The sequence below is a fragment of the Eublepharis macularius genome, chromosome 15 (genome assembly GCF_028583425.1).
Source record: "Eublepharis macularius isolate TG4126 chromosome 15, MPM_Emac_v1.0, whole genome shotgun sequence".
NCBI lineage: Eukaryota > Metazoa > Chordata > Lepidosauria > Squamata > Eublepharidae > Eublepharis > Eublepharis macularius.
In genome coordinates, this window is record NC_072804.1 from 44,185,127 (window position 1) to 44,207,841 (window position 22,715).

At 38.3% G+C, this 22,715-nt stretch overlaps 1 protein-coding gene across 3 annotated transcripts in view; it reads right to left on the reverse strand.

The window, feature by feature from the left end:
• Positions 1 to 22,715, reverse strand: part of EYA3 (EYA transcriptional coactivator and phosphatase 3) — a 63,297-nt gene that overhangs the window by 26,653 nt on the left and 13,929 nt on the right. For all 3 annotated transcript variants that reach the window (XM_054999262.1, XM_054999259.1, XM_054999261.1), the window contains exon 2: positions 8,227 to 8,326. In XM_054999262.1, the coding sequence (XP_054855237.1) occupies positions 8,227 to 8,259 (33 nt within the window). In that variant the 5' untranslated portion in view covers positions 8,260 to 8,326. The remainder of the gene's footprint in view (positions 1 to 8,226; positions 8,327 to 22,715) is intronic.

Consider the following 22,715-nt stretch of genomic DNA (forward strand, 5'->3'; position numbering starts at 1 on the left):
CAAGAAAGCAGAACTGGGTTATTGTAAGTTTAGTTCTTAATATCATGCCAAGGAAATCCAGACTTGCCAAAGTTCTGATGAGCTGGAAATTTTCAAAGTGTGTAATTTGGATTCCTCACCCACCAGGACAGATGATGAAACACTTTGATCAAAATTAAATAATTTTATGGACAATTTGCTCATAAATTTGCTCATGATTTATGCTCCATCATAAAGCATGGAGTTAATTGATGGTTGCCTATAAAGAGGCATTTTTGGCTAATTTCCAGTCCTCAGAGACACCAAGTTTGGGGTGGGCAAAGGGAGATAGGAAATCACATTAACAGATGCCCCCAAACACTTCTGGTTTTAGAATTAAAAAGCCTCACTGTAATGATTTTAAGTAAATGTGTGTATGTGTCTTTAAATGCTCGGTGTGGTATAGATGAAGAGTGGGGTGTGTGCGTGAAAAAGAGGGATGAGTGAGTGATATGATTGGTTGATGACTGAGAGTGGGTGGAGTGAATGCAGTTTTAGACTGAAAGTGGAGAGAAAAGATTGAGTCAGGGCAAGAGAGGCAAGCTGTGAGCAGCCTGAGTATTTTTAAGCAGTTCTGAGATCAATATTTAGTCAGGAGAAAGCTGGCAAGCTGTGTGCAGCCTGACCTTGTGTATGTTGTCTGAGAGAAATATAACCTGTGTGGAAGCCTGAACTGTGTGTTTGTGAAAGACCATCCAGTCAGGGAAAGGCAGGCAAACTGTGTGTGCACCTGAGAAAAGGTCTTACTTGTAAATGAGAGAGAAATTAATATCAAAAGCAGGCAAACTGTGTGTGAAGCCTGAGAGAAGATCTGTGTGACTGGGTTTAAGTAAAGTAACTTTAAGAATTGAGAACTACTCTTTTGAAACCATCAAGATTTAGAAATAATATGAAACCGATACGCTTCTTATAAAAATAAAAGTTTATTTTGTGCAAGAGAGAAGGTTTTATTTTTTTAAAAACCAACCTTTTTCTCTCCGGAAGGGTACATGGATACATTTTCCCAATTTTCACAAGGAAATCAAAAATCACAAACATTCACAGATGCACATGAGAACGGCCCAGCAAAGAAATCCAAAGAATATTCTGTTCCATCAATCAGACTAGTTTCCTAATCAAATAACAAGCTTATCTCTTGAAATGGGGTGGGGGTGCTTTCTAGTACTAATGTTTTAAATTCTGCAAAATTCTGCCTGTACAGTAGCTTCCACCTTTCCAATGGCAATGGAAAGCCCAGCCTCACATCTTAAAAAGATCTGGAAAACACAGCTTTAACCATTAAGCCTTGAGCCTTAACAGGTGCAGATAAGAAATTTTAACTTTCCTGCAAACCTGGCACGTGGCATGTGTCTGCAGCATTTGGAACCTGATCGCTAGGCATATTTTAATGATAGCCATCTGGGTGGAAATGACAATGTTTAGCACTGGGGGAGTTGCATTAAAGAACCAAGTCTGGGTTACTATATCAATAAATGTAATGATACAATCTAACCTACAATTTAGAACACTTACATAAACGTTACATATGGCTCCTCCACCGCAGGCTGAGAACAGAATAATCACTCTTCTGACTTCAGCCAATAAAGTGCCAGACAGGTAGAACTTGTTTTGTTTAACAGTAAAAGCATCTTCTTCAAATTCTTTTTTTTCCGTGTGCTTCAAACCACTGGAAATACAGCTGTTTCCATGAGTAGCCTTATTCTATTATTTATTAGATATGTATACCCCACTTTTCTCCCCAGAGGGACATTCTCACCTTTTACATTTTATTCTCACAACTAGAGATGTGAAGGCATGGTGAAAATATGGGGAAATTCATGGGGAAAAGATTCTCGAGGCCTTTTCCCAGGTTTTTAAAAAATGGAATAACTGAAGATTTGGAGGACTGAAAAAAATGTTTGTGAAATGTTTTCTCTTTCAGAATGAGTTAAATGCTTTTAAAGATCAGGTGGACAGTGCTCTAAACTTATACAGCTCTTAAATCCAAAATGCAGGCCGCATTCTGGGTATACATTTTTCAAACAGATATTGTGGCCGTGGTCTGGGTGTTATCGGAACTGTAACCTATGTAACCCATGTTTTATTTGAATGTCCATGGTACAAGGCGAGACAGAAATGGATCAAACCACTGACATTACACTGGATAGATTTTACACCAGATATTTAAGTCTCTAAATTGCTAACAGACTCAACAGTGGAAAATTTACTGATTTTAGCTAAATTTTCAGTTCAGGCCATGGGAATTTGGGCAACTTATAGGAAATCACCCTTTTTGTAGTTTGAGGACTTTCTCTGGCCTGAATTCTTACTTTCTTCCTCATATTCTCAGTTACTACTTAAGATTTATAGGTCAGAAGAGAAGAGCAAGCAAGCAAGAGAGAAAGAAATCCAAAATGCATTTCTGCTTCTAGAAAGATACCTAATCCAAGGCTTTCATTGCTTCTCAAATGTTACATGCCTTCTGTTGTCCTTTTGACCTAACTCTTTCCTTGTGGCTGACCTTTTCACCTCTCCCTCAAACCACTGTGACACATATACCCATAGATAGGGTAACAAGTAGCATACCGCCCTACCTTATGGGGGGGGGGTGGATTATAAGGAAGTGAGGTAGAAACTGGGCCAAAGCCTGAGAGAAAAACTCTGAAAGTTTCATTAAGAACTTAGCTGTCTCTAACCAGTAGCCACAGCATCTAGCTGCAACTACATCTAGCTGTGCAGATATTATTATTATTACTGACCCTTTATTAGTGCAATCCTAAGCAGAGTTACTCCAGTCTAAGCCCACTGAAATCAATGGGCTAAGACTGGAGTAACTCTACCTAGGATTGCACTGCATGTGACCCTTTTTCCTGCTCAACTAATATATTTTATGTTATTTACCACAAAGCTTGTGTTTTCTATTAATTCCTATTTTTTTCTACTTTTCAGACAGCAAAAATTAAGGCACATGTGCAAAGTAACAGACGTTGAATCAGGTTGCTGTTTTCTCTCAAGTATCGGCCATATTTGCAATTTTCCTTGTAGAAAACTAAGGCATACTTAATTCCATAAACATGTCAAATATTGCAATTTTATATGCTAAGTTATAAATGATGCATTTTATGTTGTTAAAGCAGAAAAATTAGTTTAGGTTTGAAAGAACAGTAAGTACTGCATATATTTCAATTTCCCCCCAAATGTTCATTCCCACCCCCCCTAAAAGGGGGGAAAAATTTCCCCTGTGGCTTAAAAATTTCTGGGAATTTTACATCTCTACTCACAACAACCTAAGTTATGAGGTAGATTAGACTGGTAGGCGAGTGAGATACCATGACAGAGTTGGGATTCGAACCTCGGACTCTCACGTCCTAGTCTGACAATCTAACCACTGCACCACATGAGCTCTCTATTCAGATTGTTTCCTTAAAATGTTAGCTTATGGACAGCAGTTTGGTTTCATTTCATGCTACTTAAATGAGCCTTGAAGGTGCTTCAGGCCTATCCATGTGATCTCTTCTCAGGTACCAAATTGGTTGCTTAACTCTTCCACAGTAAAACAGCAAACCACCAAACCATGGCTTGGGCTTATCATGGGAACAAATCACAGTTTGCAATCATGGATGAGAGAACCAGTGATTACTAGCCCTAGTTTGCTGGTCTGGATATAAAATGAAAAAGATGGCTTGTGAATTTGAAAGCAACTCATTAGCTTGCTGCAAGCATTGGAAAAAATCGTAAGTAGTCCTGAAGCTTCCTGGTAAGTTTTCACAGCTGCTAAAGCTGCTGTTCTGCATCTCACCAAAGTGGATTCATACAGGTGATCTTGAACTCCCTGTTGTGTGTCCCCCAGCTGCCTGAGCTCTACAGCACTTTCAGTTCTTCAATTAGAAACACTGATATCATTCAAACATCTCATGTTGAAACACCACATTGCCATCCTTTGCTTCTGCAAAGTTTCAAACACTTGCTGAAGTCTGATCTTCTCCATTTTTATTCAGAAGGCTCAAATAAGTGATCACAGGACTGCCCCACTTTCAAGTGATCCTGCTCACTACAGCAGTAGTTTACAATATAGTAGTTGTTAGGGCATCAGGCTTGCACACCCTGGTCTGAATCCTCACTCTGACATGGAAGCTTGCTGGGTGATCTTGGGACAGTCACACATTCTCAGCAAAACCTACCCCACAGGGTTGTTGTGAAGATAAAATGGAGAAAGAGACTGTTGTTAGCCACTCTGAGTCCCCAGTAGACAATGGGGAGAAAAGTGCAGTAAGTAAATAAAATACCTATTCTTGCACAGACAGAGAAAGAGCGAAATGGAAATCTGCCTTTTGTCTTTAAGCAGATATAATTCTGCAGTACAAAAGGCAGACTGGATGCATAACCAAAAGATTTTGGATTGGGATCCTAGGCTGCCTAAGGACTGTAATTAGTTAATAACTTTTAAAAAATGGTGTATATGAATCCTTGTTCTGAAAAGAGATTAATTTGAAAATGAAAAAAAAAGATTTATAGTAATGAGTTGCATCAGCTTTGTTTAAACCAATCCATTGTGCCAGGCGCTTTACGTTGCCTTGGTAACAGGCTTAATGTTGCAAGGCTACTCCTCTGGCTTGGCTCGGGGCTTCTCATGTTATCCTGACAGCACAGGAAGAAGTGCCACTGCTGTTGCTCTCAGCCACAGACATTTTTGTCTTGGCTGCCTCTCCTAGTTCCACTGTCCACGTATTCTCCACAGAGCACTAAAGTGAGAACTCTTCCATCGTCTAACTAGATTTACGTTAAGGCCGTAGTCCTAAATGTGTGGGACAGGAAGGGAATGTGGACAGCTTGTGATTTGAAGCCATGGATGTTTACTTCCAAGCGAATGTGTTTCTTATAATGAACAACTATGTTTCTCATATTATGGTTGCATTTCCACACAAAACAGTGCATCTCTCTACAAGGACGCTCAAGTGTAGGGAGACGGATGTTAACCAGGGTGCGTAGTTTTAAAAGACAGAGCAGGCAGAGATCGCTCCTCAGAAGGTTTGTTAATTTCATCTTCGCCTCCCTGAAGGCTCTGTCAATTTCTCCTCCCCTACTGGGAGGTGAGGATTGCTCTGAGGAGTGATTTCTGCCAGCTCTGTCCTTTTAAACTACCCTCCTGTAGAGAAGTGCTTCCTGGCTAACGTTGCATCTCCCTACACTTGAACGTCCTCGTGTAAGAGATCTCATGTAGAGAGACTCAGTGTGATCCTAAGCAAAGCAGCATTGTTGTACAATCACTGAATGGGCTTAGACAGGCATAACTCTCCTTAGGAGTTCACTTAAACTATCCCAAAATCAGCTACAAATATAGTTCTCTTATCATGTGAACTTTGTAGCCATGAATGGGGAGGAAAAGCTGGAGAAACATTGGTTTATCACTAACGTTAGCTAGAGTCATGGAAAAGGATCCTCACTTTGTGCTACTTGGTTTTAGTGTCAAATTTTAATAGCACCTCTCATGTGATTTTACTTGTTTATGACAAATTACAATAAAACTGAATGACCAAACAAATTATCATGTAAATCAGCCCCAAATCATTCTTGTACATTCAGACAGAAAAAGCCATTAAAACTGTCAGGAATAGGGCTGCGTAACCTTATTCATTACTGTGAATCAGTTTGGGGCTGAATGACACTTTAATTCCTTTAATAACTCATTGCCCAATGGCTTGTAGGTGAACATCTCTTTGCCTCTGTGGAAAAGTTCCATTTTTGCTGTGTTTAAGGAGACAGGACCTGTGAAGGCTGTTGCACACATGCAGATTGGTTCTCGATCCTTGTAGCCCTCAAGAGATTTAACATGCTTCCATTACTGCAAAACTGGAGGAAGATGCTGTCACCATACCTCATCTATCAAGACTGCTTTACCTATCACATAGCTGTGGCTTGCAATCTTGATTCAGAAAGGAACCACAAAACATGATTGTTTGCCAGTTCAGACAAAAAAGCAAAACAAAGAGTTTGCTGACAATCAGGATTCTCTAGAACAAACAAGCTTCCATATTTTCTCCCTTCACAGACAGAGGGAAATCTTATGTACTGAAACACGGGGTTCAGCTGGAAGGAGTAAACAGCAATACACAACCACATATCATTTCATGCCAGGCACATCTTTTTTTTTGCTAGTAGGTTCTGACCTACCAGTTGCCAATGTTCATTCTGGATGAAAGCAGTACTATAAATAAAGAGAGACCACTGTGCTGTGAGAAGAATTAATTCAGAGGCATACCTTTGACTGCATGGGTGGCTCTCCCCCCAGAACCCTGCATCGTGCCCAGAACACTGACATCTTTCTCCATCCTAATACTAGCACATCCCAGAATCTGCGCAGTCCACATCGGATGTGGGCAGCACTGTCTCTCACAAACTCAAACCCATGGGCAAGAGGATGTCAAACCCCAAAGTGCAAGCCACCATGAGGCACACGCAGGCTCGCCTGCCTTCCCCTTCCTGCAGGCTTCCCACATCCTTCATCCAAGATCCAGAAATGTTTCTTCACCACCCAAAAGTTTTCCAAAATTAACACCAAATCTAACAACAAAAGGGGCTTTATGTAAGTTGTATTTTCAAAAAAAAATGTAGATAGTTAAGTCTTCTCAGTTGTTTTACTGGATCTATATTCTCCTATTCAGTAAGCTCAATACCTCTTACAGCAGATTTGCTCCGCACATACACTTTTTCAAAAAGAGAACAACACTCTGAATCCAAAGGGCTCCCGATCTAGACAATTAAATGGTTCAAAAAATGAACAAAGCCAAACAAATGTAAAAGTCCTTGTTATAGCAATTAAGCAGCTCATGTCTGTCCATCTACCTTCCCCTTAAGAAAAACAATGCAACCATAGATAAGAAATCTATCTGGTGAGGGCAGAAGCTTTACCTACTGAGCAGCTACATTTTAGAGAAAAAGGTAACATCCAGTGAGAATTATACTAGGAATAGACTGCATGAGAAAACCTGAATGGGAAAATCCGATTCCCGTCCCCAACTCCCCAGGATAGGAGCAATTAGCAATTGTCTCCATCCACAACACAGAAATCCATCTGTTCATACTTAAATTTGGGACAGGAGATGCAGTATGTCTAAAATGGCCACAAACTCCCCTCAACCAAAAGCTTCTACCATCTGCAGTTGAAAGATCCTTTAAAAAGAACATCTGCATGTTTTCAGGAAAGAACAGAAAAGCGCTGCTAAATGTGCCAATATTTTAAACCTCAGCCGACATAAATATAGCTGTGCATCCACAATCCACTTCATTGAATGTTTTCAGATGCCAAGTTTCATTTACAAAACTCTATGTAGTTTGGAACTCAGTTATCTTAGTGTCACATCTGCCATGGTACACCTTCACGGGAACGATGATCTTTCAAAGGATGGTCTGAAAATTCCATATTTGGACACCCAAAGAACCGGACTCTCTACAGAGGTCTCATGCATTTAAGAATCCATTCCCCTGCAATCTAACTTCCTCTCATTTAAATGTTGTAATTTACATATTCAAGATACAAGTTAAGAAACGGACAGAGCTAAAGAGGTGGCTACTTGAAATTTTAACTTTTTATTCTTCCATTTCCATCATGGCTGCCACGCAGCCTACAGCTGCATAGACTTCAAATCAATTGAAATAAATTGAAATATGTTCTTGTGGGCTAAATAATAACTTTCCAACTGTTAATTACATGCTAATTATCTTCACTAATCAGGCACTGATTTCACTAGCTAGGATACCGAGATCAATATGGTGAGTATTACTCTAGATTCATAACCCAAATATTTTCTGCTTGTATTTTATTTCAATTAGCTATGAGACTTAAGACTATTTATTACAAGTGAAAGGCTGCTGAGCCAAAGAGCCAACTTCCCCTTAACAACAAAACTGCACCTTCCCCCGCTCAAGGGAAGAGAATAGTAGTTTAGATTTAAAATGTGGCTATATAACAGTATATCACAGAAAAGTTATGTTAACAGGGCTAAAGTTTAAATAAAACTTTAAAACTGGTACTGCCTTGTATCTCCTACAAAATCATTAACATGTTATAAAGTCCTTTATGATTTCACAAACACCTTATTTATTAACTAGAAGTCCAAAGATTAAGTCAAAAGTTCTCTTTACAGAATGTTATTTTCTGCCCTTAACTACAAAATTGGGTGCAAGGCAAAGACCTCTTTTCTCTATGTTATTTCTTTAGGGTTTACTCACAGGCTGTTCTGTTAAGTCTTGTACTTCTTCCATGGATGCGACTCTTTTCAAAATGCTGCAGCGAGTAGAACCTACTTAGTTCCTCTGCCGTCCTCAGTGCCTGTAACAAAAGGTGTTCATAGCTTTATGTACTTTTGGAAGAGCTTATCATTTAGGCTATCAGTGACTATAAGACATATCTAATCTTCCACTTTCTAAATATATGTGGGCTTCTCCAAAATAGAGAGAGACCACACTCCTATATAGGGAGAGGGGAAGCAAAAATTAACCTTTAAGCCGCAAGCTACAATAGATTGGGCAAGATAACCAAGCGATGTGCATGTGTGCGCCCCATGGCACGTGGCAGATTCCCGCAGCATTGCTCTCATTATGCCATCGCTGCAGAAGCCAACAAATTCAGGATTTCAAAGGTCCACGTGTCTGTGGCACTTGTAAAAATACTTCAGGATTACCTGAGTTACATTAAACGATGTAGTCCAGGCCACTGTGCCAGTAAACGAAATGATACAATCTAACCTGCTTTAATTTAGAACACTTACATAACTGTCACACACGTGTGCGCTCAACATACATAAACACAAAACCAGGACAGAGTTAATGGAATGTTTCCACAAGCATTACTGCCAGCTATCATATTGGCTGATCAAACTGCCTATTTTAAAAATTAATAGTACAGATTGAAAACTGCGAGCCAGGACCCAAAGCGCCACTCATACTTGATACCTTTTCTGCTCCCCTCTGCAGTCTCCCCCCCCCCCCCCGCTCCACCCACGCCAATGAACTTTACAGAGCAACACCATGGGTGCAAGGGACTGCCACTGGAAAGGAAAAAAAATGAGCCACACATGCACATTAAAATAGCTTAGAATTATTTTCATTTGTAAAGCGACGTATATTATTCCCATATGGTCATGGCTTGGGATTCTGATCTGATCTTCAAAGTAGCCAGCATAATGGAATCAGGAACAGCACCCTTGTGGTGCTAGATAGTTTGGAGCAGTCTGGCTGAGGCCAGGCCCAAGTTTAAACGTAATCCCGAAAAAGATAATCTTATTGTACAACACTGCATGCGCTAAGGCGTCTTGTTTAAACTGGGCTGCTACGCATGTTAGCATGCCTGTGAAATACTAGCCTGGCCTATAGATCTTAAGCAAACTGGCCATGTATGCATAGCAGCTGAGACCCCAGTTCAAAGAAGCCGCTGTGTACATACATCAAAGGTCTTGCTCATCAGCATCACATTTAGATCAAGCATAGGAAGTGGGTAGGTTTAAGGGGGGGGGAGGTTGTTTGATAAGGATTTATATCATATTTTTTAAAAAACACTTCATTTTTTTTTAAAAAAAATCAGGCCTCAGCACACCTCAAAGGGAGCAACAACAATCAGTAAGAAAAAACTTTGGGATAACCTAACAGTTGGCCCTCAATACCCATCAGAAGAAATGTGATCTCCGCAGAAAGCCAAATAGGGCACACATCTCCACAACAAAGCTGCAGGTGTGCAGAGAATATCGTTGCTGCAGGGTCACAGGAAAGAACCCTTTGTACAGGGTTCACTTTTAGCTCCGTTGGGCATTGGATTTTATGAAGCCTGGAGTCAGCAGCTTCGATGAGGATGCTACACGCCGCAGGATAGAAAATGCTAAGGTAGTACGTATTGGTACCATCCCGATTTGGGGGAGGAGGGAATGATAGATCATGCCAAGACAGGTAGTGATGGGTACTGTGGTATCAAGTGCTTGTTCTCCTTTCTTCCTTGCCATCCCCCTAAGTCTCTCTGTACTTGGAGTGACTATTCCGTCCCTTTAATCATTCCATTTAATTTAACTGCAGTGAGACAAAAGAATGAATGTTTAGTGAGCATACCCACGTCTTCCATCATGATAAACCTTATAGTGTGATTATATGCAGAGTTAGCCCATGAGTTTAGATTGGAGCAAATCAGCATAAGCCTGCACTGTAAAGTGTCTCAAGCTCTGAGTTTGTGGTACTCCAATAGTCAGGGTGATTCTAGGACAGTTTTATCTCCTAAGTGTTGAAGATTTAGGCTGGACTACAGAATCTTTACTGCATGAGATCCCAGCCACTGTAAACCTCAAAATGCCCATGAGATATTCATATCTTCATCCTGGAATCTGGGCAAAGGAGAGCATCACCGCAGGCCTGCCAGTGGATAGGCAAAAAAACCAACTTTGTGTGAGCCGTTTTCCCAGCTGCATATCAAAAGTACAGCTAAGGGAAAGCAAAGTTTTAACATTGTGTGGGAAACAGCTAAAGGCCACAAATTTACTGAATATTATTTCTAATGTTTGTGTATTATTTATGTGAGGCTATGAAATTTGACAGATCTGTTTTATCCAGTTTATCTCTTCATGCTATTTATAATTATATGCATATTTCATGTATATAAATTTAAATATATTTCTTGATTTACTGTTTTATTCTTTTGCTGGCAACTGCCTTGGTCATTATATGTTAAAGGCAGGATTGAAATATTTGCTGTATATAAATAAATAAATGTGCTGGGCCAAAATCTCCTAAGGTGATAGTACTCCTTGTGTGTGTGTGTGTTTTAATATCCTCTGAGGTTCTTTCAGCTCCCCCATCATATTAAAAATTCATAGGTGCCAGGATAATTTTTTAGAGCCAAGACTGAAATTTCCACCTTCATAAATAAATGGTGACATTTCCAAATTGCTAGGCATCTTCATCAAGTTTTTTTTCAAGCGCACTGACACTTTCCAGCCCCCAGGCCAAAAATATTATGGAGAGGGGGGCTAAAGATATTGTTTATTATTATTTATTTGATTTGATTTATACCCCGCCCTCCCCACAAATGGGCTCAGGGCAGCTAACAACCTTCATAAAACACAGTGAATCAATCAAAACCATAAACTATAGGGAGGGATGTTAATATTAAAGAAGTAGAAAACTAAATCCAATATGCTTAATTTCACTTAACTGAAACTGGGCTGTATTTTATTTGCCAGCTTTCCAAGAGTTAATCTAGACCTAGATACTAGGGATTTCATTCGTGGAAGTAATAATGTTTCATCAAGCAATGTGGTAGAGGAATGACCGCTCTATAGAAGTGAAAACGTGCAGTCCTGAATTCCCTCAAAAATGGAGCATCTGAAAAGAGCTCAGGTTTTCCAATGCGGGGAGAAGAAGAATACCTAGGCCAGAGATAAATGTGGCATCAGAATATATCATCCAGCTGTACAGCCTATTAAATATGCACTCTCTCTTAGGGTACCATCTCATGTTTTTATAGTTATTTCTTTGTATATATTTTTAAGAACAAAGGGTTGCATTTATAAAGTGCAAGGTTATTAAGTTACAAAACATACAGACTTCCAATATCTGAAATGTAAAAACATTTATGAAGCTATAGTAAGATATGCTAGCAACTATCAGAGAAAAAACTGATTTGCTTAAAAACCATACTATGATCTTTTTGTAAGTTTTGTGTATCTATATTCTTCTCTCAAGATATTGTAAGGCAAAAGACTGTGGAATATAGGCTGGGAAAAATGGGGATGGGTTGGTTGCTATTAATCAGTGAATGAACTTATAAACGGGAAGAAACTAGCGTTACACCTGCCTGCTCTATCTGTCCTCTAGCCTAGAAACTCTTTCCCTAATACCAGGCTGGGAGATGTGGACAGCTAAGTCTACCGTGAGGAAAAGGCACTATGAATAAACCCCAAAGGATTCTCTTCACCTGTATACAGTTTAGGCATTCAGGGCAGAGATTATCCTTGGATCAAATATATTATTTTTCTGTCATTAAGATGTGGTATGGCTTAAAATTGACTACAATATACCTTCTTATCTATCTATCCTCTGTGCAGTCAAATGCTCCCCCACCCCTGAAATAAACATTTCTGGGGTTTCAGCACGCCTTTTCAGACCTTTAGCCCTAATCTCAGATTGGGGGGTGGGAGACAACAGCAAACAATAGTGTTTATCCACTGATGAGGAAAATATCCTCTATGCATGTTCAGAATTTCATATTCTTTTGCAGACAAATTGCAGAAGGGGAGGCTTGCAGCTAATGATTAAAAACAGACAGTGTATCCTTGTTCTCCTGCTCTCCTTCCACGGCACCAATTACTCCTTAAGCAAAATCCGCTACTACAATCAGATGAGACGACCTCAAAACAGTATGAAATTTCACTCAGATTTTCTGCCCGGTATTCAGTGGAAGGGAAAAGAGAAGAAGGAACTGAACTCAGCTGGTAATGGGTTAACCAGCTCAGGATAAGAGTAGTACAGCAGTCTTGCAGCTTCTTCTCTCACTGTCCTTTTGAAGGCAACGGCTCGCCTGCTCTCCCTTTCTATCTCCATAAAGAAAAGGTCTAGAAACTCCTTTTTTGACAACAGAGAGAAGGGACATTGCTTCCACATTCCTCTGGGGAATCTGCCAGCACAGTCCATATGGAACTTGAATTAAAGATTTCCATTTCAAAAGGTACTGTTTTATGGGTGGCATCCATAAAAGTAAATATTCTTGATGTTAATTCAGCTCAAGTAATCTGATAGTGCCAAGCAAGAGAGTCGATAACAAATATCCAGAGTCTGCTTTAAAAATTAAAGCTCCCCCCTCCACAAAGCTTCTAAGGCTACCTGTTTGCAAGCTACAAAAACACAGTCCAGTTTAAGAAACAAATCCCAAAAGGGAAATTAATTTGAGATAAATCAAAAACCATACCAATGGAACCAAAATTCCAGCAGCTGGGGTTCAGACTGAGTTCTCTCTCAGGTGATAAACTTGAGTCTGGGTTACACCACTTCGTATCGAAGACTCATATTACTTAATGCTCCTCCATACCATTATACTCCCTGAACATAGAAAAACTATAACCCAAAAACAGAAGCTACGTAATACCTTTTAGTAGAAACCAATCAAAATGATACAAAACATAGTGCAAGTTTTTGAATTCTCCAGAACTCTGCATCAAAATGAGGCAGGAAAAAAAACCCTCAAAATGTTTTATGATCTTAAGGTTTTGTCCTGCCAACATCCCTAAGTGAAATGTGGCTGGGGTCAAGTTGTACCTTTGGCCTTCTGGAGAAGAAGAAGAAAAATATGGAGGCATCTAACCAAATATACAAAAGCCAGCAGTTGATCCTAATATGTTAGTGTCTTTTTTTGTTTCCAGAGCATTCAGTCACCTGAGCCCCTCATTGGGACACCTATTCAGGATGGATTTACCATCTCAGTGAGAACAAGGCTTCAAAAATGTGCTTTTCCAGAAGAAACAGCTACTAGGAGCTCTACAATTTACAGTATAAGTTTATGAATTGATTTCAGTGGGTTTAAATGCACTTTAACTTGGGTTGTAAAATGAACATATTCCTCAAAAAACAAAAAAAAACCCCAAACCTATTCACATAGATTTGGGATTAAATTCCATCCAACTCAGTAGAATTTGTCTCAAAAAACAAGCCTAGGATGATCCCTACTTTTACAGCAGGAATTAACCGGCATGAAAAGTTTATAACCAATATCTTTATTCTAGCCTGTAAAAATTTTAAAAGAACAGATAATAAGAACAGAATGCCACAATAATCTTATTTATTAATGTAAAAAATTCATTACCATCTTTTTTAATATTCAAAATATTAACAAGATTCTCATGTAGTTATACACAGCTGTAAATACTGCTTGATTTTTGTGGTATAATGGTCTTTTTTATTTTTCCATTCTTTGGATTCAGTTTTTAATTTCACAAAACCACCATTTCATAAATTGCCTAGATTTTTACAATACTAGTATTTTTATAAAAATCCAGATTTATTAGAGGTTTCAACGTGCAGAAAAACAAAATAAGAGATTCTGGTGAACAGTTGCTTAGTACCCTATGAACTAACCTATAAAGAGTAGAGATATGTTTTTATCATACCCTTTACAATCAGCAAGGAGAAGCGTACATATTTGTAAAATATGCAGCACAAGGCCTTGAAATAAGGCACTCATTAATGACTACATTCCTGAAAATGTGGCACATAAATCTCTGAAAGAATCATTACAGCCTTTGATAGCAGATTGAGTTGCAACAATTAGAAAGTGATAATTTTATTTATTTACAATATTGATGCATTCTGCATAGATATTTCCAAGGACATTTCCCACAATAAATAAAGATATCAGTCAGTGGCAAAAATGAAACAAGGGTATAAAAAATTATCTAGAGAACGATAGCAAAACGGTTAAAGCAACAGCTATATAAAATTGCTCTTCACTTGTTAATTCCTTTGTACAGAACATGTTCAACTGGAAGTAAAAATCCCACCAAATTCAGTGACATTCACTCCGTAGTTAAGTATATGCTTAGAAGTCACTTCTAAAATATAAAAGAGCAAAGCAGTAGAGAACTGGATAAAACATTACTGAAGGGAAAAAAGAAACTCAGAATTCTCACTTCAAGTTTGAGCCTAGAAACTTGATATATAGACAGACACCTAGTTCACAAAAGAGTACCATACAATTGCAATGGACCATCAATATCTACTCGTGAAAACCCATCCATTTGGCGTACAACATTGAAATGAGGTATCATCCAATCCATGCGCTAACCCTGAAAACTTGAGCACACTGACATCTGATGTCCTGTTTTTCAATAGGAAAGATGTTACCCAGCTGTAAAGATTGGATTTGTAAGCAAAAGCCATCAAATAATCTGCTTAAAGAATCTAAGAAAGGGAGAGAACGCACGCTGAAAACAACTGTAAGACAGCACATATTCTGAGGAAGGTGGCATGACCATAGCAGGCCTAGGTAAATAGTTTTTCTGTACCGTATTTCTAGGCTTAGATCTTAGTTTAATGTCCTCTTTATTCTTGGCTGAAACAACAGCAGAATTAGGTCGGCGCTCTGAGAACAAATAGCACTCAAAGCAAATCTTGATCATGGAAAAGTAACAATTAGTCAAATGGTTGTATTGCTTTTGCTCTGCACTCCTCCAGAGATCCTATCCTTAAAAGTGAATCATTTCATATCAATTTAAAAGTAAACATTAATGCTTTGAGACAAACGTACGTGCCATGTTTGCTAACAGGTTTCAAGAGATCCCTGAGAAATAAAAGGCAACATTGTAGATGGATATGTTGGTCTATGGAAAAAAATCTAAAACCAACAGAAAATCCCTTTTTTAAAAAAAAGTAATATAACCTTTTTAGTAATCCAATTAAATCTTCAACATCTTTTGATCTCAATCTTAAGAAAAGTATCAATGGCAGATGAATTTGGGGCTTTTCCATCATGCCCTGAATCTCTCTCTCTCTCTCTCTCTCTCTCTCTCTCTCTCTCTCTCCCCCTCCCCTCCCATCCCCGCACCATTTTTGTCATAACTTGTGCTATTTTTTAATAATTTAGCTGATCAGTAAGGGAAGTCAGACTTCAAAAACCAGCAAATCATTGAAAGATAAGCAGAATTACCAAGAAGATTCTCTATTTCATAGTGCCGTGGGTTTTATTTGGTAATTTAAGAAACGTTTGAATGAGTCGTACAAACCACATACTTTTTGCCAGGAAGGCTTGTGAATTCAAATCTGTTTATAATATCCATAAAACCTACTGTGTCATCCATTGATAATAAATTAATCAGACATGAGCTCCAGATATTAATGAGGGTTTCTAATACTTCAGAGAAGTACCTTGTAAATCTTAATAGCTTCACATTCAAATTTTCCAAAACAAATAATGAATTCTAATACAAGATAAGAACCACACACACAACCACCCAGTTCTTCATGAAAACCAAATCAGTAATTTTTATATTTGAATATAATTAATGCATTCTGCTTGAATATTTTTCTTGGTAATGATTTGGAAAATTTGATAATTTTGCTGCCACAAATCCTACAAACATCCATTTAGCAATAAAGCATCTATTTCTCACATTTGTAAAATGTTCAAAGATATATTTAGAATAAAAAAAGATTTAAGGCAAAGACTATTGTAGAATATATTCTATTTTTCTAGTTCTTTATATTCCTGAAACAGGATTCTTGTACCCCTTCAATCAGTTTTGAACTATGTTAAAAAATCTCTCATGTTCCTATCCCCTCCAAGTTCTGAACATAATCAATATAAAAATATCAGAACTGAGCAAGGACAGAATCCACAGAGTTGGCAGTTACTCGCCTGCACTTCGTTTCATTTCTACTAATATTACAGGTGGACTGTGTCGCAGCTCTCAAATTTCACATGATCAAAATAATTTATTTTAAAAAACACTGATAGATAAGCTCCAGAAATGGGCAACGGTACAGCAAATGAAACAAATAGGACTGAGGGCTAAACTAGGCAGAGATCCCTGAAACTTTCCTGTGGCAAGTGTTTATTTTTTAAACGAAAAGCAACCACTAGAGGCTGCGATTATGAAGGGAAGGAGGGCAGGTGGAAAAGATGTTTAACATTTTCCTTGCTGGCCCCTTTTCCTTGCACAAATAATCCCCCCCCCTTACACTTTTTCCTTGCAAGAGAAAAGATAAGAGGACCTGTATTTTTCACCCAGAAGGGACAGGGAAGTGACTTGGAGGAGGTGAGATGGAGAATGGCTGGCAGGGAAAGTGTTTGCTTCCGCCCCATGACCCTACCCCTACTCCAGATTGCAGTCTGCAGGAGCTATTTTTTCATTTAGGTTTAAAAAAACTGACCGGAAAAGTTACATGGAGCTGCACAGCGAGAATGTTGGCATGCATATATGCGCACACGCAGAGTCACAAAACCACCTGCAGGAATTATTTAACTCATAATTATTGCTATATATGATACGCGTTTTATTATAATGTCTCTGAACCTGTTGCCTGTCTTTGGACTACCTCACATCTTAAGAAATAGAATTTTATTTAAATGTGCATACTATGGAAAGGACTTCTTACCAATAAGAAAATCCACTATTGTCACATAGATTTTTTTATTATTACCCCTAAAGAACTCAATTACCTAAACAATATAGCAAAGAAACCAGAGCAATCAAGTTTTGAAAAGGTGTATAGGAACACCACCAGTTTTCGTCATGAAATATTCTGTACTCTTGTATGTGCTCTTGAAACCATCTTTTTACATCATCTCAAAGTTATGGAAGAATGTATAGAAATGATCCATCCTCCAAATGGAAGATCACGGAGGAAAAAGCCTAGATGTGATATGAGATGAAGAGAGCCACTCATATGTCCATAAATTAGCCTTCAACTATTTATATGTATAGATCAGAAGACAAGTCTCCAGTGAAGGTGGCAACAGTAGCTTGAAAAATGGTAGAAGTATTAACAGAATACATTATTCTAAAATGCCAAAAGGGTCCTCTTATTAAAATTAAGACAAGATACATAGCTTACAGCACTAGAACTAAAAAATAACATTGCTTCATTGCAAATCCATACACTAGAAACATGCTTAGCAAGAACAAAGAGGCTGCAGCATTTGTGTCTGAGAAAGCACTTCTGCCAAATGGCAGTAAACTTTCGTTAAGCATTGTTCAAATTCATAAAATACAGCAAAGTGTAATGATCAGCAAGCCATGGGGTTGGGTGTGTCCTGTGTTCATACTGCACAATTTGATACTGACTGTAGAATTCAACATCCCCCCCCCCACCTCCCGCCAAGGATCTTGGCTTTGGTTTTGTTTAAAAGGCCAAGTTTCCAGATCACAGGGCTATAAATTTAGCTTGAAAGCAAATGGATAAATGGACAGAGGAATTACCAAGGTTTCTAGTACTCGGGGGAAACCCTGCAAAGCTCCTTGTGATTAGAAACAGACGAATAGGTTTAATTTGCATAACTTATGTAGGTCACAAAAATCAACTTTCCTTAATACAGTTATTAAATCACGATAAAGAGCATTAAGAATGAGCATCCCTGATAACTGACTTATCTGAATATGTGCAGTAACGCCTCATGAGCATTTTGAATATGAACAATGATCCTTTCTTGGATACAGTATACATGGAAATAGCACCTTACTTGTACTAAAAGTTAACTCCATCTCAAGAGAAATCCAGAAAAGTCAAAGAACCCAAAACAAATTGGCTGCTCCATTATTTTTTTTAAAAAATCTAGAAGGCATATGCAAAGAGGAGTAACTATAAGGTATTCCTGCTTGGTTTATCAGTCTCCATCCTTTCAGCAACTTTCATTTTTAAATGGCTGCTTTAACAGTGCATGTGTTATCTGTTTCCAAATTTGACCCTAACACAGTATACATTTCCCTTGCTATAGTGACACTTGGCAACATTTAATACCTATATCATTTTTTCCCTCAGCGCCTCAAAGTAAAGCTAATCCCACACACAGTCTACAAGCAGGTACATGGGCAATTGTGCACAGAAAACAGCAAGTTTCATTATGTAAACTATGATTGTGCAAACTCTCAGAAGCTGTACAGAAAAGATACAATTGGCAGAATTCAATACCTTGCAAATGGAGGCTTTCAGTCTCGCTCGCTCGCTCTCTATAGCAGCATTTCTTATCAAAGCTTTTATTAGTGAAAATTCAAAGATGACAACAACCTTGTCATTATGTTTCAATCTGTGAAAAGGACACTTAAATAAAGTTGGTATAGCTATATATTATCAAGTTTCTTTAATAGGAAAATTCAAGTGGCTGTTTTAAATAAGCTTATGGTACAAACTGTCATTGCTCAGAGCAGACTGCCAGTTTGTTATGAAAAAATGCTTTCAAAAACTGTCCAGCTTCTATTAAGTAGCCCAAACACTTTATTAGAAAAAAACACACTGGGGGGGGGGGGAATCAAAAGTAAAATTTCAATGCTAAGGGAGGCAAACGTAGACATGAGAAGCCATAAATTCGTATCAAAGAGACACAAAAGATGGTTCAAACAGAATGAATTAGAGCCAAAGGACACCTTTGGCAAAACCACATGGTATTGTCCTTCCTAAAGGACACTTCAGCCTGCATCCCCATGACAAAAATTTCCTGCATGCAGAAAATTAGCACACTTGAGAGATGGGCAAACAAGAACCACCCTTAAAGAAGAGTGGAGCTGAGCTGTTATATAGCAGATTTAGCCTGTGGAACTGTGACTAGAAATGGGGCCCGCTTGCTCCATTTGAGGTGTTCTGGCTGTCTCTCCGAGACAATGGATCACTTGGGCAGGTAAGCAAACTTTTATTCTGGAAAAAAGACAGATACAGGTACAGATTCTTGGACCCTGGTTACAGCACCAGCATCCTATCTTGTTCTCACCACACATCCAGACATACTGAGCATATTTGGGGAATCCTCCCCTTAGGCATTATAGTTCCATGACAGAGGGAACATACTTACAGGAAGGACCCTTTTCTTGATATTTATTTTTTGTGTGTGTTATTTATAGTCCGCATCTCTCACTGAGAGTCAAAGTGGATTATACAGTGTAAGTAAATATGATCAACAACTGAAACATTAAAAATACAATAAGATATGCATTACAGAAATATGAAAAGAAGCATAAATTCAAATACAGGAATACAGAGATGGACCTTGCTGCAAAAAAAAAAAAAGCAGTTTGACCTGACACATTAAACAATGTGGAAATTACCCAGTAGAAGTATTTCTACATCAACAGACTGTCATCTGTTGTATAGTCTGTGGTCCCTGTTCCTTTACCAAAGCATCTCTCTGGACCATTTCTTTACAGTACCATCCTATTCCCTGAGAAAAAAGCCCCCTGAATAATTCAGTTTTGCATAGTTTGCAGAAAGCCATGAGAGAGGGAACTTTCCTGACCTCTTCAGGCAGACCACTGCATAAGGTAAGGGCCACTACAGAGAATACACATCTGCAGGCATGGACAGACTATCTGATAATGTATAACAACAAAGAACATCCCTGATGGATCAGGCCTGTCGTCCATCTTGTCCAGCCTCCTGTTTCACACAATGGAACCAGCTGTACCAGAGGGTAAACAAACAGGCCAGAGCAACCTTCCCCTGATGTTGCCTTATAGCACTCTTTTTCAGAGATTTACTACCTCTGGATATGGAGGTTCCTTTTAGTCACCATGGCTAGTAGTCACTGATGGACCTCTCCACCAAGAATCTCTCTAATCCTGTTTAAAAGCTGTTTATGATTGCGGCTATCACTACATTCGTTGGCAGCAAATTCCACAATTTAATTACCCATTGAGTAAAGAAGAAGTTCCTTTTATCTGTCCTGAATCTATTGCCCATCTACATGCTTCAATGAGGCCTCCCAACATGGATGGTCTTTGCCGAACTTCCATCCAGGCCTTTGCTTAGCAGTCCTGGAGAACCATTCTACCTCCATTCAAGAATATCCTCCAGCTTCCCGCTCGGGGTAGAATGCAACAGGAAATGAGACAAGCTGGTGGGGTGAGGCCCAGCCATCCGAGAGACATTTTATATTTTTATTTTAGTTTGTGACTTTATTTTTATAACATCATTAGCCTCCCAAAACCCTCTCTGGTGCTAAAACTAATGAATGAAACAAATCAACACTTTCAAGAAACTTAAAGAACAAGAAGCAAACACAAAACAAGAATTTGCATATATCTCTTTGCCTGTTTCTCCACTGCCCTATTTATTTTCATTTATTCGTTTATAGTATTTCTAGACTGCCTTTCAATAAAAATGTTCCAAAGGCAGTTTACAAAAATAGAAAACAGCTTATACAAAAATGTGTAACAGTCAAGCAACAGTAAAAAAATTTCAAATGAATTCCCAAACCCTTGGTGGAACAAACAAATAAAAAACAAAAAGAGGCAAAGGAAAAACACATATACCCTCTGGGGATATGACAGAAAAATCTAGGCTCCCAGTTCCTTCTTGTACCTGGGAAATTTGCTCCCTTATGTTATTATATATCCTCCCCTCCTGTATTAACTAGGCTGCTTTTGTTCAGTTTTTTTAACAAGTTTTTGGCTTATTTGTATTTGACCAGCTAAAAATAAAGTCCCTTTATACATTGCTAAAGTTTTCAAGATAGGGTTATAGCTTAACTTTAATTTTAAAAATTTTATTATCCTTCCAATGGCCCCCTCCAAGACTCAACCCTAAAAAGAAAACAGAATACTGACAGCACGCATCTGTTAATGAAAACTGCAGAATAAGAAGTCATGTACACAATTAAGAGTTCGACAACAACGGAATCCTCCAGTACAGATGAAGGAGGGACAGAGCAAAAGTTATGTGAAAATATTGCTCTGTTGTGAGAGGCAACAACTGAAGCCAGTGCTCCTTTTTATAAGGCATTAGTTTTCACATTTCAAAACCTCAGAAGTAAAGAACAAGTTCTGACAGCTATTTGCTTGAATGTGATGGTTTAAACAATAACATGGTATTCATTCAAACTCAGCTAGGACACCATGTTGAAGTTCAGAAGGCAGCGGCAGCAAATTAAATTAGAACAAGCAACTCAAAATTGGTTGTTGTTGATAGGCCTCTAAAGGAAACAATATATTTGTGAACTCTCTATATAACAACATTATATAATAAATGCAGTCATCTACTGGAGTGACCAATAAATTTACCTAGTAAGTGACTTTCAGCTAGATATTAACAATGTTTACTGTGAAGTAAATCCCACTGGTTTCAATTGATCTTGCTTCCAAATACTTAGCATCACCAAAATCAGAACCATTTTTTCCCCTGCAGTACTTTGGCATTCTATTCACCATCGTTACATATTTTTACTGGATGCTTTGCAAAGAAATTGCAGATTTTCAATCTAAGTACTGCCAATCATTTTCCTTCCTCCACTGTAAAACATTATTTGTATAATTCCAATGCACTACATTTATTTTTCATATGACACTTTGTTTTTGCTACAGCAGACTAACACAGCTATCTCTCTGGAAAGTATTTTGTAATGATAACCAGGCCTTTGGGTTTTTTCCCCTTCTTTTTCCTTTTTCAGTTTTTGTATCATCTTGACATTCTAGCAGCAATCCACAAATTGACTAATCAATCCACAAATCAAATAATTAATCCTACTTATTTTAAAACTCATAAAGATTACGGATATGATTGTACATGTTTGTTATTCTCGAAGGTATAATGCCTTGAAATCAGGAATAAAACCAGATTAAAAGTATTCCATAATTTGTTATTCCTGTGCAACACACCATTGAAATTCTATCAGTCATCCTGTTCTAATTTACAAGAGCCTTCGTTTTATTTTTATTTCTTTCAGATATATACATGTTGCTCCCCTCGACAACCAGGTTCCTGGAGCAGCAAACAACCAATAAAATCCTGCAATAAAATATAATCCATTTCTAAACAGCTGAACAAACAAAAACAACTTGAAAAACAACTGTAAAACTAGAACAGGATGAAAATGATAAAGCCATTACCTAAGGGGGAATGAGATGGAAGAAGGAACAAACAAAATATACCAAGACAATAAGTCAATCAGATGCTTAGATAAATAAGAATGATTTGATCAGGCACCTGAAATTGAGAAAATGAATGGGATGGGCAGCCACACAGGGTATTCTATAAACAAGAAGCCACCT